At 43.1% G+C, this 16,812-nt stretch overlaps 1 protein-coding gene across 3 annotated transcripts in view; it reads right to left on the bottom strand.

Annotated features, from left to right (window-relative positions):
• Positions 1–2,883: 2,883 nt before the first annotated feature.
• The window catches only part of DOCK8 (dedicator of cytokinesis 8), a 115,758-nt gene continuing 101,829 nt past the window's right edge, over positions 2,884–16,812 (bottom strand). For all 3 annotated transcript variants that reach the window (XM_084834381.1, XM_084834382.1, XM_084834380.1), the window contains exons 41-48: positions 15,111–15,242; positions 13,596–13,730; positions 10,877–10,966; positions 8,841–9,077; positions 8,236–8,379; positions 7,595–7,701; positions 6,911–7,081; positions 2,884–5,628 (exon numbers count right to left, since the gene is read on the bottom strand). In XM_084834381.1, coding sequence (XP_084690507.1) covers positions 5,568–5,628; positions 6,911–7,081; positions 7,595–7,701; positions 8,236–8,379; positions 8,841–9,077; positions 10,877–10,966; positions 13,596–13,730; positions 15,111–15,242 — 1,077 coding nt within the window. In that variant the 3' untranslated portion in view covers positions 2,884–5,567. The remainder of the gene's footprint in view (positions 5,629–6,910; positions 7,082–7,594; positions 7,702–8,235; positions 8,380–8,840; positions 9,078–10,876; positions 10,967–13,595; positions 13,731–15,110; positions 15,243–16,812) is intronic.

Raw genomic sequence — 16,812 nt, 5'->3', positions numbered from 1 at the left:
TTTGTTTTCACGTCATGAGAAGGATGCCTTCTCAAGCATCCTTGAATTTTTTTACATTTAAGAACCTCAGCATGTGCCAAAGTAAATGGTAAAGAATCCAAAATAAACAGCCTTTTATTTTTATTCCCACAATCAAAGCCAGAAGCACTTTGAAGTTGTTGGGATGGTTTCGGTTTAGGGTCCCTTGCAGGCTATAAGTTATCTTCACTTCAGTGTTCTTAATATTTTGAAAGTAAAAAGGGGGGGGCAGGGGAGCTCTCAACAATTTGGCTGCAGCTTCCAGTGGATGGTAAAGATATGAAAGAATAAAGTTCTTCAGGATGTCCTTTTTCTAGGCGAGGTTCTCATACAGAATGTTCCCCTCTAACAGTACTTTTCATTACATTTAAGGCTGCAACGCAGCTCTTGTTTATGGTGATGGGCCTTGTGCAGGAGCTTTTTGTCTAAAGTTTCATCCATGCAAAAGAAGGACCCACAGAGGTAATACACAGCAAATTCTAGCTTACTCATATTTGTTGCTACAAACTATAAAATAATGTCAGAGGTGTCTGAAGCATGAACAAACTTGGCATCACCCATACTATGATTGATCCCAAAATGGCTGCCTAATCTCAGTTCCTGACTGGTTTTCACCAGATCTGCTTCCCTCCATACACCTACTTATGGAACATTTCACTTCCTACTATCATCACATCTCTTTTTCTGAAAAGATTAATAGGGTTAACAGTAGAATTTCTGATAATTTTGTCCCTGATGTAGTCACACCATCTCAGTGTCCAAAAAGTCTTAAGTCTCACTGGCACTTTGTGGCTGCAGCAGTTTGTTTCATTGCCTTGAGACAAGCTTTTCTGCTGCATCATCAGTTTGAACTAAATATGACCTTGTGTGTAATGTGCTGCTCAGTCACTATTGCAGGTCTCCACACTTCATTGGGCAGATTGTAACTGGAACGGGGGGGGGGGGGATCTTCACACCAATGCAATGAGAAGAGAGTTGGAGCATTATCCAGATTTTCATGGAATCGGCTTTGGTCCATCAGGGATACTCAAAGCAAGACAAGCTGAGTGTACTGTACCATACACACAGCGCTTGAGAGGAATATACTTCCAGGTTGAGTGGGAGGAGTAGAACTTACTATCATCAACCCGTCAGGGGCTGCTCAACCAATGAGAGAGGCTTGTTTCCCATCCTGTCCAGGCTGCCCCCTGCTACAACATTATGAATGGAGAGTAACTAATTCATAAATCTGAAGGCTAGAAACAGAGCTAAAACAGAAGGCTAGATACGGGCTCCCCATGAGAGCCCCCCACTAGCGCAAATAAGCCCCATTCCAGCAAACAGTCAGGGAGTTCTAGCTCCAACCCCCCCTTCTCCTTCTCTGGCCACTTCTCCCTGCTTGCAATGACAGGCTTCTCTGCTCCTGTGGATCCCAAGACTGTGGTAGATTATTCCTGCAATAAAGCCCTTATGTGAATTTGTTTAATGCCAAAGGAAAGAGGAGAACAGGAGGAAATAGGGGGACCAGGGGGATAATACTCACTTTTCCTTGAAGAAGCCAAAATCCCCAGTTTTCCAGTGCAGCATCTGAAGGCTCTCCATGAGAGAATCCCACCCCAATTTCTCCCCATTCCAGCAAACTGTCATGGAGTTATAGCTTCCAAGCCCCGTTACTCCTTCTCTGGACTTCTCCCTGCTCACAATGACAGGCTTCTCTGGTCCTGTGATCCCAAGACCACAGTAGATCTCTACTGTGATTAAGCGCTTATGCACATAAGGGCTTATGCCCTTAAACCCTTACTGCAAGCATCACAGAGAAGCAAAGTTACGAGACATCAGAGAAGTGACTTCACACAACATCACAGAAGCTAGGTAATGCAGACGTTAGAGAAGAGCATAATCATGGAGACTAGTTACTCCCACTGGCGAAAATGAAGTGCAGTGTGATTCTGAAGGCTCGAAAGAATGCTCTAGCGTTCTTGATGTGTTGGAAAGGCAGGCTAGTTATTCTAGTTACCTAGGTTACTGAGGGCATGGCCAGGTGAGAGAGACACCTCTAGGAACACCCCAATCATACCGAATTTAAAGCGGAGGGATGGGCACACAGCAGCTGAACAGCACGGGAGCCAAATAAAAGAAAAACAACAGAGTAAAAGTACGCTGCAAAAATGCAGCTTCCCCACAGGTAAACTCCAGGGTGGCTGCAGACTGGCCACAAAGTCTTGTGTCCCTAGTGACTTTAAGCCACAGCAGCATTAGAGAAAACTTCCCAAGTAGTTTTTGGGAAGGCGTAAACATATTTTTACACAGACTGTAAAGTATCCATTTGTGCTCCTCCCACTCCCCACCAGTGCTCTCAACTGCTTTGTAGTCAACGTCCTCTGCCCTGCATATATCCATTGCATGCTCCAGGGTTAAATCATTCTCCCTCGGAAATCTGGCTCTTAATCAGTCCTTGCGCCACAAGCTATGATATTCTAAATAAATATGTCACACGTTCCTCAAATTCACAAATTTGTGTGAACAGCTTTAAATTAGTCACATATCAGTCTTCTTCATTTTTGAATTCTAGTGAAAAATGTATGTCATTCATAATGTTTCTTCTGGACATACAATAGCTGAATGCTTCACATTTGATAGTCAAAACTTGAATTGTTTCCTTAGCTGCATTTCCAACTCTCTTGACCCTCCATCTCACACCTAAAGGCAGAGTGCTGACTGAAGCTTCTCATCTTTCTTATCTACTCCATTTGCAATGCAGTAAGCTCAAATTCTTGTTTCTCCCTTCTCTAGTCCTCTGCCACAATTCCTCCGGACCAACTTTCTTGGAGGCATTAGGTGGGCCGTTTGCTTTGTTTTTGTAGAAATGACACCATTACAAGGTTTAATTTTGAACAGCTTATTATTATGAGTTGATTGTCAGAGATTATATGAGAATTTCTTCCACTGGCTTGTCACACAACATGTGTATTTGGACACAGCACAGGCTGTTTGACCAGGTATGCAGTTGGCTTTATTTTCTCACTGACCTGAGCTTTCCCACAGCTAGATGTAAAAAACAAATATTGCACAAACAGCAAAGCTGAACAGAGGAGAGGGCAAGATGGAATGTGTTATGCCTCCTTCCACTATTCAACTCTGCTTTTCATATTCTTGAAGACACTCCAATAATCTTTCAAGGGAGAGAACTAAAATAAAAAAGGCACAATGCTGAGGCATACTAAGACTCCATTAGAGTGCTCAATTGTAGGACAATTGAGTCAATTGTCAATTGACAAACTGTTTGGTTTGTCTAGAACTCAGAGTAACTTCATTAAAAGGAATGCCACTTTGAAGGGGCTTCTGTCGGCTTTTAATTTAATCAGTTATTTGCTTTTCTAGTTCAATTCAGATGCTTTTGCCCCAAGTGAAACAAAACTCATGAATGCCACGACTGCGCCCATATCCTAAGATTAGAAGGAGTTGGCTGAACACTGATGACCAACCAACTGTTCTGAGGTACACCACCACACCACGGAGACACAGCTGCATATTGGTTACATACAATCTGAGCTAAATGATGCCACAAAATCCAGAGAGCAGACTGATACAATAACTAATTTTACCATTGTTTTGAGCTCTGTCAGAAGATGCCGTTAGAATGTTGGGGTGTTTCACACAGGCCTACTGTTGACCTGAAAAAGATACCGTAATCTTTCCTTGAACGTCCCACCATTTTGGAGTGGTAGATCCCTCCAAAGCCTAAATTTAAGGCCAGTCCACAATTCATCCAGCATATTTATCACCTGGTGAACATCAGATATATGCATCTGGGCAGATTAATGACACCTTTGCAGTGTATCAGCAGGAGATGAGTGTGTGGAAAAGCCCTATGAATAGCTAAGTGTTCAGCATCTCTACACAAAACATGAAACGAAATAACTGCTTAGGTAAAAACACAAATGATTTAAACTATAGCTACGGAAATAATTATTTTTAAAGAACCTCCTAATTAAATCCATTGTTTGATATAAAAACTGAGTTGTCCCATCCAAGGAGAAAGCGGTTTTTATAGACATCCCTCACCTGGTGCTGAAGACGTGCAACCAACTATAGGACAGAGCATCTGTTGTAGAGGGATACTGAAATATGGCAGCAGCATTATGTTTGTATACATGGTAGGCCAGGAGATATGGAGAACCTAATACAGATGAGCATTACAATATAGATGAAGGTAAGTCTGTACTGTCAGCTTCCCAACACTTATAAACATACTAACCCAGAATAATCTGTGCATTTTGGAGTCATGATCACTTGTAGTTTAATTTTCATTTTTTGCATTTTTAGGTATGGAGTTCATAAGACAAAACTGAAAGACACAGTGTTATTTTAACTGGAAATAAAATGAGCGTTTTCTATTCATATAGCACTTTATATAGATTTTTTAAAAATAAAAAATCATGGACTCATTTTAGGCCTTTCAGAATAAAAGAACTGTTAAGTGCTGAAATTTCCATTGGTTTCTCCACCCACCAAAAGTCTGACGTGTCACAGTAATATATACAGATATATGTACAAGTATGCAAAGTTAATATCCTTACCACTGCCTATCACAGAAACTGGACTGAATAAAACAAGTTTCAGAAAACTCATAGCAAAAGTATCAGTCAAGTTGTCAGGAAGTAAGCCCATATTTCAAAAATTAAAAGAAATATAGTGCTACTTTTTAAATAATAATAATTACAATAAAACATTCCAACTAGAATGAATCCCTGTAGTTTGTAAATAGAACCTGAGCAGTAATAGTTTTAATCTAAACGTTGGTCTCACCTCTGTGTCCTCCATTTTGATTAGATCCCTGTCTATCCAAGCACATTTAAGTACATGTTGCTTTTTCATCCATATTTAAGTTGATCCTACTTGTTTAAGCATGATTTCAACAGGTTTGATGAGAAAAGCTCTTACTAGATCCATTGCAAAGCATCAAGTGATAAGACTCTTCTCTTCAAATAGGGTGGAATGACACATATTCATAATGCTCCTACTACTGAAATCAATGGGATTTAAATGTGCTTAACTTTAGCTGGATATTGTTCTTTGTTTTTAGGGCTCATAACTGTTCATATACGTTGCTTGGAGAATGCGCTTGCATTGTATTGATGCAAATACATCATTGTGCAGAAGGGTGCTTGGATTAATTCAGAAACTTTCCATGGGATTTCTATGATCTAAGATCCACAGAGGAGGTAGATATTCAAACATACATGTACAACATAGAGGGAATATTGTGTGGATAATGCAATATCATTAACTGGCCTTTAGAATTTTGGAGAAAATACGGGGATGTTTTTTCTGCGTGCAAATATCCAAGTCAATTTTTCAAAGATCTGTTTTCCAGCAACACCTGTCAATTCCCACTAGCAGATGCATTTGTTATAACTCCTGTTTCCTTCTTCGGTCTTGTACAGGTGGCAATCTTGCCAAAATGTGGCCATCAGGATTTGTGAGAAGTTTCCTACTTGGTAAAGCCATTTGCATATCTTCTTGTATTTGATCCCTTGTACGATCCCCTTCTCATGAGGCTGCTCTTCTTAAGTGTTCTGTGAAGGCAGATGTTCACCCCTCCTAAAACTAGAGCTATGGAAAGAGTCCCTGAAATGAAAAAACAACAACAATAAAACAGCATGAGGATGGAAATGACTGGGTATGTGTTACAAAAGGGATCTGTTACAAAAGGGATTTTGAATTATGGATGGAAGAATCAGAGACTCTCATCCAGTATTGGGATATGTGAAAGATTAAAGATTAAAAGTGCTCTTTTATGAATGGAGAAAACAGCCTGCATTCTATGAATGAGTCAAGCCATTAGCCTGACACATTAGAATTGCGAGACTGCGCCTTTCAGAAGGGAGAGAACTGTATTCTATGAATACCCTGCTATCCTAACCCATTGAAATACTGAAACTGCATCTTTAAGGGAGAAAACAGCAACGCAGCTCTGATTTTCTCACTGGGAAAAAGATGCTACAGATTTTCAAGGGAAAAGAATTTTTTTTTTAAAGGAGATGGAGTGTGCATGTATTGTGGTGTGTTTGTTCTTGCTTTGAGGGGGGTGGAGGGAAGAAGAGCTGTGGGCATTGGTGTGACAGGAGCAGGAAGAATGGAAGAAGCAGAGCAGCAGTGGCTGAGGGGAGAAGAATCTGGAGGAAGTGGTTCCCTCAGGCACCCCAGGGTCTTACCTAAGTTGATTCCAAGGAGGTGGATATAGGCAGGGAGCTACTTAATGCTTCACCTCCAGTTCTGAAAAAAAAAATCCCGCTTCCTATGTCTTTTAAAGGAAGCACCAACGTCTCTCCTCCACCACACTCTCACACTGCCTCTTTCTCTCTCTCTTTTTTCTTCTTTTCCTAACCAGACAACAGGAGGGTTTCTGGCTCCTAGCCAGCCCAGAAGCTTTTATGAATGAGAAAGGCAGGGTAGATACTCAAACTGGCAAAAGCAAAGATAGCAGGATAGTGAAGGGGGGAAACAGTGCTCTAGTGCTTCATGAATTGGAAAGGCAGGGTAGATACTCTGAATGGCGACAGTAGTGCCAATGGGGAAAAAGATTGAATGGGGAGGAGGGAAGGGGCAGACCCACCACTTGACTAGCTCATTGCCAGGTCACAGCCAGGTCACAGAGGCACGCCCAGGATTTAATGTGGAGGGACGGGGCATGCATACAGGGGAACTGCCTGGGAGCTGCTTTAAGTAAAAAATACAGAGTAAAAAGACTTTCAGAAAATGCGGCCTTTCAAGAGGTGGTTGGCTGCGGATTGGCCATGATGTCATGTGTTGCAAAGGACCTCATACTGCTCTCCCTTCTCGTGTAGATTGCTCCTATAACATGTTTCTGGTATTGTTGCTGTTGTACAAAAGGGGGCTTTTGTTATACCTTGAAATGATGTTAAATTTCACAATGGGTTTATACAACTCTGGGATTTTTCTCTCAATCATTGGTCTGAGGTTCTCTTTCAACTTGTTATAGTTCTTTTTCAGTTCCAGCTGATATTCTCTTTGGTCAGCTGTAATCAGGCGCTTGTTTTTCTCCACTGCTTCACCGCACCTGTTCCCAAAATTACGAAGAAGAAAAAATGGCATGTTGATTAACTCCACCAAACTATCTTGAGCCACATGTATTTTGTAATAACATTCAATCCTAGGCTGGTACTTGGCCTCTTAATAGCCCCTTTCTGAAGAAGCAGGAAGTGGAAGGATGGGCATCAAGGCACTTTGCAACCATAACCATATCCCTAGCATCTCCAGGTAGGGCTGGAAAAATCTTTTGCCAGAAACCCCAGAGAGCCGCTGCCAGTCAGTGCCAACAATAATGGGCTAGATGTACCAATGATCTGACTCAGTACAAGGCAGCTTCCTATATTCCTGTGCTCTAATCAAGTGTTGCCATTGCTCTGGAAATAGTGGAATTTCACCAGTCATTGCGCTATGCGGCAGCAGGGATCCTATGGCTTGCTCCCACATCTGATATGAGGCCAGCTCACACCTAAGACTGCCAACGCAGGCATGGTCTGAGCATAGCCGCAGTTCTAACGGATCTCTCTGCTTCCTCTTTACTTACCTCATTATGAATTCTTTGAAGCATAACCTCAGCTTGTTGTGATGTCGATAAAGTTTTGGATCTTCTGGAATATCAGCCAGGAACACTTGGGCTACCTCTAGTGGTCCCTTATGGAAATAACGTTACATTGTATTAGACACAGCACATTTCTTGAAGGAAGGAAGATGTATATGATCAGGCATCCTCTCTGCCTTACCACTTAGGAAAAAATATAATGTAAAACCAAATAAATGACACTGAATTATTCTAGTCAGGTGTCAGGAAAAGGGCACAACTGACAGGGAATCACAGCTACAACAGGAGGGAGTAGGAGAAGAATTCAGGAGGCTGCTACTGAAGAATCAGTAAAAAGGACAGCAGCCTGTTGGAGTCGATGGATCCAAAGGTGAGAGGAAACGTTGAGTGTCAGTGGACACTAGGCTGGAGAGACTATGTGGTAGTCTTGTCAAGGCCTTAGAAGCCACTGGGATGAGAAGAGATGAGTGATAAGGGAGGTTGGGCTGATTTCCTTTACTGGGTGCAGGTGTGTCCCCATGCGTGTCATTTTAATGTTTTGCCCAAGTTGCCAACATGGCTGAACAGAGAGGAGAAATAAAGTGTCCTGAAGGAGAAACAGTATTCTTTCACTTATCCCCACGTACCTGGTTTACTGTGGCTCCCACAGAACCTTGAAGTACCATCTGGAGCATTTTGGCATCAGGCGGCACCTGGCTGGTAGCAACAGCCAATTCCAGTGTTTTCTTTTGCATGTCTTCAATAGCTACTTCAATTGGCGTCAAAACAAACTGAAACCACAGAGGGACAGGTCCGTTATGACCACTTCACAAGGAAAACGCAAAGAACAACGGACACAGGACGGACAAGCTGTTTTCACATGGTCTTAGCACCCAGAGTGGGCGATGTAGACTTTATTCTTGCCAGTCTCTGCCACTTGATCAAGAACTGGCAAAACAGCTAAACAAGAGGGAGGGATCCACTCCCCCATTCCTCATGCAACATAAAATAAACTGGATGGAAGGAAGTGGAATGGAGAAATGTGCCTACCAGGAGGAACAAGGAGTCCTGGATGCCAACACCACTAATAGGACTAGGGACCATTTAAGCCAATTTTAAGAGTTACACACCCCACATGTGGTACCTTAGTTTTGGAGATTAATATTAATTTTCTCCCATCTGACTTCCCTTACCATTGCATTGACTAATGCACATTTTGTTTTCTTTCTATCCCTTTAGAAGCATGCATTACCTCCTCCTTTTGAATAACATTGATTCTAGTTTTGATGTAGGGGAAAGCATGCACTGTAGTCAAAATGGTCTTCCTCTTATACTGCTCACTCAGTTCTCCTCGTGGGCGTCCATCCCGAGTGAAAGGGGTGGTATACATAAATCGTCGAAGGTTGAAGTTTTTCTCAAAATGGGTCATTCTGTCTTTCATCTCATAGTCATCAAAGAAGGGTTCCACAAAGGTAATTTGTATGTAGGCCTGGGGAGAAGGGGACATGGAGAAATCTCTCATAGTTAAGCTATATGTTAATGAAAAATATTAAGCATGAAATTGAACTTGGAACTGAGAGACACATTACATTACTCACATGACAAACAGAAGGAGTCTGTTTGTACAGAACACTGAAAATGTGTTCCTACAAACTGTCCCTACAGGCACAGAGCCTGAAGTGATGGCTTGTTCCTTTCTTTTCCCTGCTATTCTAGCAGGGAGGTATTTCCTAGCAGTGAAGGCTGGTGGCTCCGATATCCAAGGTGATAGCTCCTTTAGTGTTCTGACTGGTTCTGACTGAAACCTGGAGCAGATTCACACACACACGCTCCTGACGTTGGGGCCACCAGCCTCCACTGGTCCCTAGTGTCTAGTGTGTCAAATTCACAGCAGTTGAGCTTCTTCCCAGAGGGAAGTTGCTGCCTCAGAATCTAAACAGGACCACAAGCTGAAGAGGAGAGTTACTGCTCCAACTGTTGGGAGCAAAGATTATAACACTAATTTGCATCAGCCCTGCTTATTGGAGCAAGTGGGAGGAGTAACCCTTCCAAGGAGACCAAGGAAATCTGTAAGCTAGGCTCTAGAGTAGGGCTACAGAAACTCAGCCCCGGGGTTCCAATCCAGCTCTCGGGGATTTCCCAGATGGCCAGACCCCCTTCTCCAGGCCTTACTCCTTTTCTCCTGACCACCAATTGTTGGGTGGTTTCCTGAGTTTTGTGCAGTTTTTTCCCCATTCCCAAAGGTTGAAATGATTCTCCTCAAGCATAGTTCCTAGCAGTAAAAACTCTAAGCTAAATATGCTGGTATTTGGGGCCAACCTGTTTTGCCTCAGGCCCCGCCCACCACTAGAATGCAGCCCCCAAGAGCTTCTCTGCAATGGAATTCAGCCCTCGGGCTGAAAGAGGTTCAACACCCCTGCTCTAGAGAACCAAACATAGTGACTCTATTATAAGTTTAGGCTGGTACAGCAAAATCTCATCAGGGCTGTTGTGATATGTTTTGAGAATATGATTCAAGAACAATCTTATCTCAGCGTTATTTATCCAGGTCTCATCTTATTAATACTGCTTAAGTAAAGACAAGTACAGGGCTTTATCTTGGCCCAAGAAAGATCAGCACAGGCTGCACCAGCCTGTAGCAGCCTTGGTTTTCAGTTTGCTGAGCTCGCCTAAGCTTCAACCACAGCAGCCTGAGGCGAGGCAGCCACGTGAAGCCCAATGACACCTATGGGTTTAGCAGCAGTGTGCCGAAGGTCAACTCGGTGTGTGTCAGCAGCTCTCTTGATTGACTGGCTCAGGCTGAAGCTAGTCAGCCCGGGTTGAAGCGGTTGTGAGGATCTGCCTTGAGAATACTGCCTTGCCTTCAGCAGGGAAAGAGTTGACTTTATTTGACTCAAATGCAGTGGGCATAGCCTTGCCCAACCTGGTGCCCTCCAGATGTGTTGAGCTACAGCTCCCATCATGTCCCAGCCAGCATGGCCATTGGCTAACACATCCGGAGGGCACCGGGTTGTGCGAGGCTGAGAGAGCGGAAGTGCCAATTAAAAGCTGGGGGGTGGGGGTAATCCTACTGAATTCATTCAAGGTGAAAGAGCACAAAAGGAGAAAATGATAGCTGTCTAACTCTTCTGTTTAAAACAACCCGAAGTAAATCTGCACAGACAGAATTACATGGTTTTGCCAAATGTGCACAATTAATTCCAGCTACAGACTTCAGTTTTACAGCAGTAAAATCTAACATTTCTCAATACAGAATTCCAGACTCTGAGAAGCAAATGCCTGCCATACCTTACTGGGATCTAGTTTGCTCTTGTCTACTGGAGTCGAGTCTTTAATCACTACAGTGCGATCCTCCCCAAAGCACTGGCCATAAAATCCCTGAAAAGGAAACAAAAATTATGTTGAGGAGCCTTTTCTTTTTACGAGCCTTTTCTTTTTTTTAATGTATTGTGAATCAGCTCCACAGCTATGAGATTATGAGATAAAGATGGCTTTACAAGTACATTCCAGTTTTCACCATGTAAAAGGTCACATAGAAACATTACAGGTTTCCAGTCCAATTCTGTTTAGGTTCAAGTCAGAAGGAAGTCCCACTGAGTTTAACAGGCCTTATTCCCAAGCAAACATATAAACAATTGCAGTTTTCCTCTTTGTAGAAAATTGTAGTGAAAACTGAACATGACATCAGCTCACTATTAGAGATTCTTATTATGACTTGTGGCTTGCTACTCCTTCCAAAACCAGCACTGTCCTGTGGCCAGAGCTCTGCTGGCTGCCCCCACCCATTCAGCTTCTATTTGAAGGGTGTTGTATATTTACATAAACTCTGTAAATCTGTCATTACATTTATACTAGTTTAGTACCAGGAAGTCCTGGGTCAAATCTTGCCTCAGCCATGACCTCACTAGTTGGCATCAGACAAGCTACTGTCTCTTAGCCCGAGTCCTCCATCAGTAATATGGGGGATGGTAATGCTTACCTACCTTACAAGGTTGCTGTAAGAATTACTGAGATAATATACATGAACTACGCTGAATGCTCAGAAAGTGCTATATAAATGCTATTATCATCAGCCAAGCAAAAAAACTCCGAGGTGCCACACTGAGTATATAACTATCATGGCCACTGAGATAACATCAGCTGCAGAGGTACCACACATAGTGTGCTATTTGTCCATCTTTAGAACCTGAGGCAAAAGATGAAACCCTTTCAGTAGAAGGTTGCTCTTTGCTCTGAAGAGTTCACAGTGATGGGCTCCCTTCCTGCCCTGGCTACCTAATCTCTGTTCGTGGAGGGTGGGTGGGAAAACGCCCAGTCTGTTACAGTGATGTCCCAGGGATACTGCAGAATGCCCTGTCCTCTAGCTAAGTCACTGAATCCAGAGTCCTTATAACCATATCCAAAATAACTTGCTGCCACCATTACTAAATTATAGGTCAGCAGGATTCCCCTTAAAGATGCTTGACTGTGCCGATCAAGGCCAGAAGGCAGAATCCTTGAACACCCTCCCCCCACAGACCAGAACAAATCAAATATTTAGGATAGTAAATATATTTATTTATGGAATATAACAACCAGAACAAGTAATCAATTCATAACAAAAGAGAAAATAAATAATGGTTTAATCTAATAAGGTGACCCGAAATAACTGACTCCCCTTTTCAGCAGCTATCTTTACCACCAGTATTTCCCCCTCCCATTTTGACTGTTGTCCATTCTGACTCCATCCAGCATACCCCTTCAGTCTCTTGCAGTGTCACTCATTCTTCTGTTACAGCTGCTCAAAAAGACTGTCAAGGGAAGCTGAAAATGGAGCCAGAGCTGCTCAGCAGTCCCGTCACCATGGAGCAGGCAGATCAGAAACTGCAAGGGGGGCGGGTTACGCCTCCAATGGGCAGGGTCCAAGATTCCAAAGCTAATTTGCCCAAGTCCTGCCCGTTGGAGCAGGTGGGAGGAGAAATCCACGCCAGGACATCATCCTGAAAAATGGCAATGTTTTGCACATATAGACTTTTTATTTTCCCACACACAGCCAATCATTACACATAGACCTGCACATGTTTATATAGAAGGCACTCGCCAGACACGCATGCATCCACAAACCCATAAAGGTGTTGCTGACATTTACTACTTGCAAATTCTCAACCCACCCCGCATCTCAAATTCTGAAAGCCTTCACAGAATCTGCAAAATTTTTGTAAAAGCTGATCCTTCACAGCCAGCCGTGAAGTACAAGAGAGAAGACTAGTGGACCTGACAAAGGGGTGAATGTATATGGCTTTCCTGAAAGCCTCATTCATTCTGGAATGAGGGATGTGATCCAGGGCTGGCGTCAAGGGTAGGCATGGTCAGGCACCTGCCAAGGGCCGACACCACAGCATGGGCCCTCTGACAAGAACCCCCTGGAGTTGCTCCTCTATTTCACCATTACAAGCTGCTTGTTCACCTGCCTTTGAGTTTTGCTCTGGCCCAGACAGTGGCAGTGGTGAGAAGGAGGAGCACTGGATGTCACTCCCCACTTTCTTAATGGCTCCCTGCTTGCCAAGCAAGCAAGTGGTAGCAATGATGAGAAAGAGGATGACAAGCAACAGCAGCTGGTGACAATGGTGGGGAGAAGGTAGACTCACTGAGGGAGGAGGCCCATTGAGTGTGTCTTGCCCAAGGGCCCTCAAAAACCTGAAGCTGGCACGGATGGTGGCAGAGGTGTCTACATGTTAAGAGTTCCCTGCTTCATCCTTTCTCTTTTCCTTGCCACCAACAACACATCCTTCTCATCTCATCCTAACCTTTTCCCACTGCTGCCCAATCAGAAGTGTGGACTAATTGTCACATTGCTGTGGGGAGGTGACTAGAGAGCAATGGAATTAATTATTTCCCATTTGTAAAAGGCTATTTGGTACTTCAGTTATTTTATACAAACTCTCAAGCTCTGGAGGTTAATTAGAGAAGCGAATCATGATTTCAATGATTTCTGAATGTTTATAGTAGAAGTGGAATAATCACTTACCTCCAGTCTGTGAGAAATCTCAGGAAGTTTGGTAATGGCAGGCTCTTTATAAACAAATTCCTGTTCATCTAAATCTCCAAATATGACTCCATAGAAGCCAACACGGAAGTAAGTGCCAAACATTCTCTTTTGACCCTGATGGATAAATATGAAGTTACTGCTTTTTCTTTCCTTTATAATAGATCCATTGTTGTGCAGTGAGAAAATTAACTTTTGTGATCATTTACACATGGAGCAGCTCAGGATTCCCTACTGAATCTGTGAAGTATTCTCTTGCTTGTAGAAGAGGATGGGGAAGCTTCAACATACACATAGTTCCAGTACATGGCTACAACCCTACCCCGTGTGCAAATATAGCTCTTTCATTGCCAGCAAGGAAAATGCCCTATGCGCTAGTGAAGCTCTGTCTAGGACATGGGAACTGCATACTGCTGCAGGACTTTGCATTGCAGCCAGTATCCAAATTACAACTCTGGACCAGGATACTTAAGAGATCTCCTGAGCCCCCTAACTGTCTGTTCAGTTGCTGTGTTCATCCAGAGATACTGTCCTGGTGGTGCCCAAGATTTCGTAGGTCTGGCCTGCAATGGCTTAGAATAGGGGCTTTATTATTGCAGCACCCACTCTCTGGAACTCCCTACCACTACAAATTAGACAGGCACCACCCTACTGGGTTTTCAGCACCCACTAAAAACTTTCTTCTTCTAACAAGCATTGCCAGGAAGGTAGGATGTTGGAGAAATTCATCTGAGGGGTGGAGTTCAATGGGTTTTCCTGGGCTCAGCCCCCTGGATTTTGTTTAGGTTCCCACTGTGGCACCCAACTTGTTCCGCAGCATTGGGCCAGTTTGTGGATTTTCCGGGAATTTTGCACCGGGGGTGGATGTTCTGTAATTTGTGCAGATTATAACCGAATGTGCACAAATTGTGGCCAAATTAGTGCAAATTTGGCCACAATTTGCATAAAATTACTCATAAATTGTGCAAATTTGGCCACAATTTGCATAAAATTAGTTATAAGTTGTGCAAATTTGGCCATAAGTTGTGCAAATTTGGCTGTAACTTGCGCAAGTTGCTCAGAAATTTGCACAAATTGGAGAACCTTCACCAAAATGAGCAACAAGGTTCCCAGAACTCAGGGAACAGCCCGCAGCTTGGCTCACACATGCAAAGTGAGTCGTACATGCTGCAGAACTCTGTAGAGACAAAAAAAACCCCAGAATTTCCTATCAACAGACATCCCTGCTGGAAGGTAATATTGTCTTCTGTATGCAGTAATAATAGACAGTGTTTAATTATGATCTCCTACTGTATTTTTGTACATCGCTTAGACATTTTTTAAATGTAAATGATTAATAAATATTGCTAAATAAATAAATGAATAAACTGCATCATAGAGGCCAAACAGAAATTTAGAGTGTGAAAAGAAACAGGGCAATTGTATACTGCAGATGGTCTTATCTTTATAATCATACACAAACACCACAGCTCAGCAACAAAAGCAACTGAAAGGTACCTTATTTATTATGCTCTCAAAGGCCTTCTGAAGTTTACTGTGTGTAGAAGAAAGCTTCCTGAAATCTCGATGTGCTTCTAAGATAGGGATGACAACCTTGTAGACCTCATTTACAGTTTCACACAATCCTCCCTTGTATGAAGAAGAAACAACATCAAATGTGGTGCCAATTCTCTGACCATCCACCTGACATATAGACAACAGTGTTCCAGTTTTTGCAGCATCATGGCCTATTGGGACATGTTTGATGCTCATCATGCATGGCGAAACAGCTTTAGGAACTCAACACTTTTCAAAACTGCTTCATTACTTTATCTGATGGCACAATACTAACTACTGCGGTAAGTCTTGAGGGGGCTGCACCAAACTGCACAAGAGATTTGCCTGTCAGGAAGTCGCTCCCTGTTGCCTTCTGAAATCCTCAGGTAGCCAGAATCAACACACAGACAATAGGGCTCTTTTCCAAGGCTTTATTCCCATTCAACCTAATGATGCTTACAGATACTCATTGCTTGATCCTACGAGTAAGACTTAAGAGGGCTGCCTACTCGGGGGTCTAACCTTAGGAATCAGTTGATCTCTGTTTGAAGGGGAAAGTGGGAAACTGCTGTACTCATGAGCTAGGAGGAGAGAGTCCACCCCTTTCCTGTGGGGCATCGGGGCGTCGCTGTTGCCGATGCACCAAGCGGGCTGAGTGCTGCCTCTCAGTGCCCGCCATCTCGCGCTTGAGGGTGTGCCGGCGCCTAGTGTCCAGAAACTGCTGTTGCTCCGCCCTCTCCCTGCCAGGGTCATTATCACTCTCAGGAATGTGTACCGGGAGGGGCTCTCCTCCTGGCTGCTCCTCTGAAATGCCCGCAGGTTCCTCTCCTGCAGTTTCTAGCTCTTCCCCAGAATTAGAACTGCTTTGGGGCTCTCTGGGCTCTGATCCAACCCTGACATCACCTTTTCTGCACTGGATTATGGTCTAGTTAGGTCTGAACTACCTGCTCCACACAGAGCTTTTCTACTTTCGGTTTCATCACAAAATTGAGATCCGAGCACCACACAAGGAGTGTTTCCTTTCCTGCTTTTCATTACATAATCTCTAGGTGGCACTACAGTATAGCAGAATAGTGCAAATACACAAGTGGAAACAGCATTTTCTTTTGCCATGAGAAATAATACCTTATTTCCCCTGCTCTAAAAAAACTCTCTGAAAGTGCTGTTTACAAACAGAACAGAAATTGCTGGGGTATGATGTCATCTAAGAACCCATAAATAACAGTGGGGGAATGATGAGTGCATAATAAATGCCTCATGTAGAAATGCTCAGAACTGTGTGCAAGAAAATCTTCATGCAGCAATGAGAGGGGGAAGTTTTGACTTCTGAAATGAAAAGTTTGGGAAGAAGGAGTGCTTAGCCCTTTCCTCATCTGCTTTTCCTTGTGACAGGTAGTATGGTTCTCCAAAAAAGAGGACATGCATCATCAAAAAGAGGACAAAAGAGGACATCAATTTGCAAAAAAATCATATATGCTAATTTATATGTATAGATGCACATTTACAAAGAATTACTGTAACTTAAATAAAAATGCAATCTGTTTCGCCATAACCAAAAAGACTGTGACCAGGTGACCTGTGTGCCTGCTTGCTCAGTCTGCTGTTTAGGAGCTAAGTGTTGATGGCCAACTTCAAGGCCCCTGCCTTCCTGGCTTCTTAGATT

Source organism: Heloderma suspectum, chromosome 2, assembly GCF_057233095.1.
Source record: "Heloderma suspectum isolate Gila_16-S chromosome 2, 16-S_ref, whole genome shotgun sequence".
Taxonomy (NCBI): domain Eukaryota; kingdom Metazoa; phylum Chordata; class Lepidosauria; order Squamata; family Helodermatidae; genus Heloderma; species Heloderma suspectum.
The sequence above is the reverse complement of the archived record's forward strand: the minus strand, read 5'-3'. Positions and strand labels throughout refer to the sequence as shown.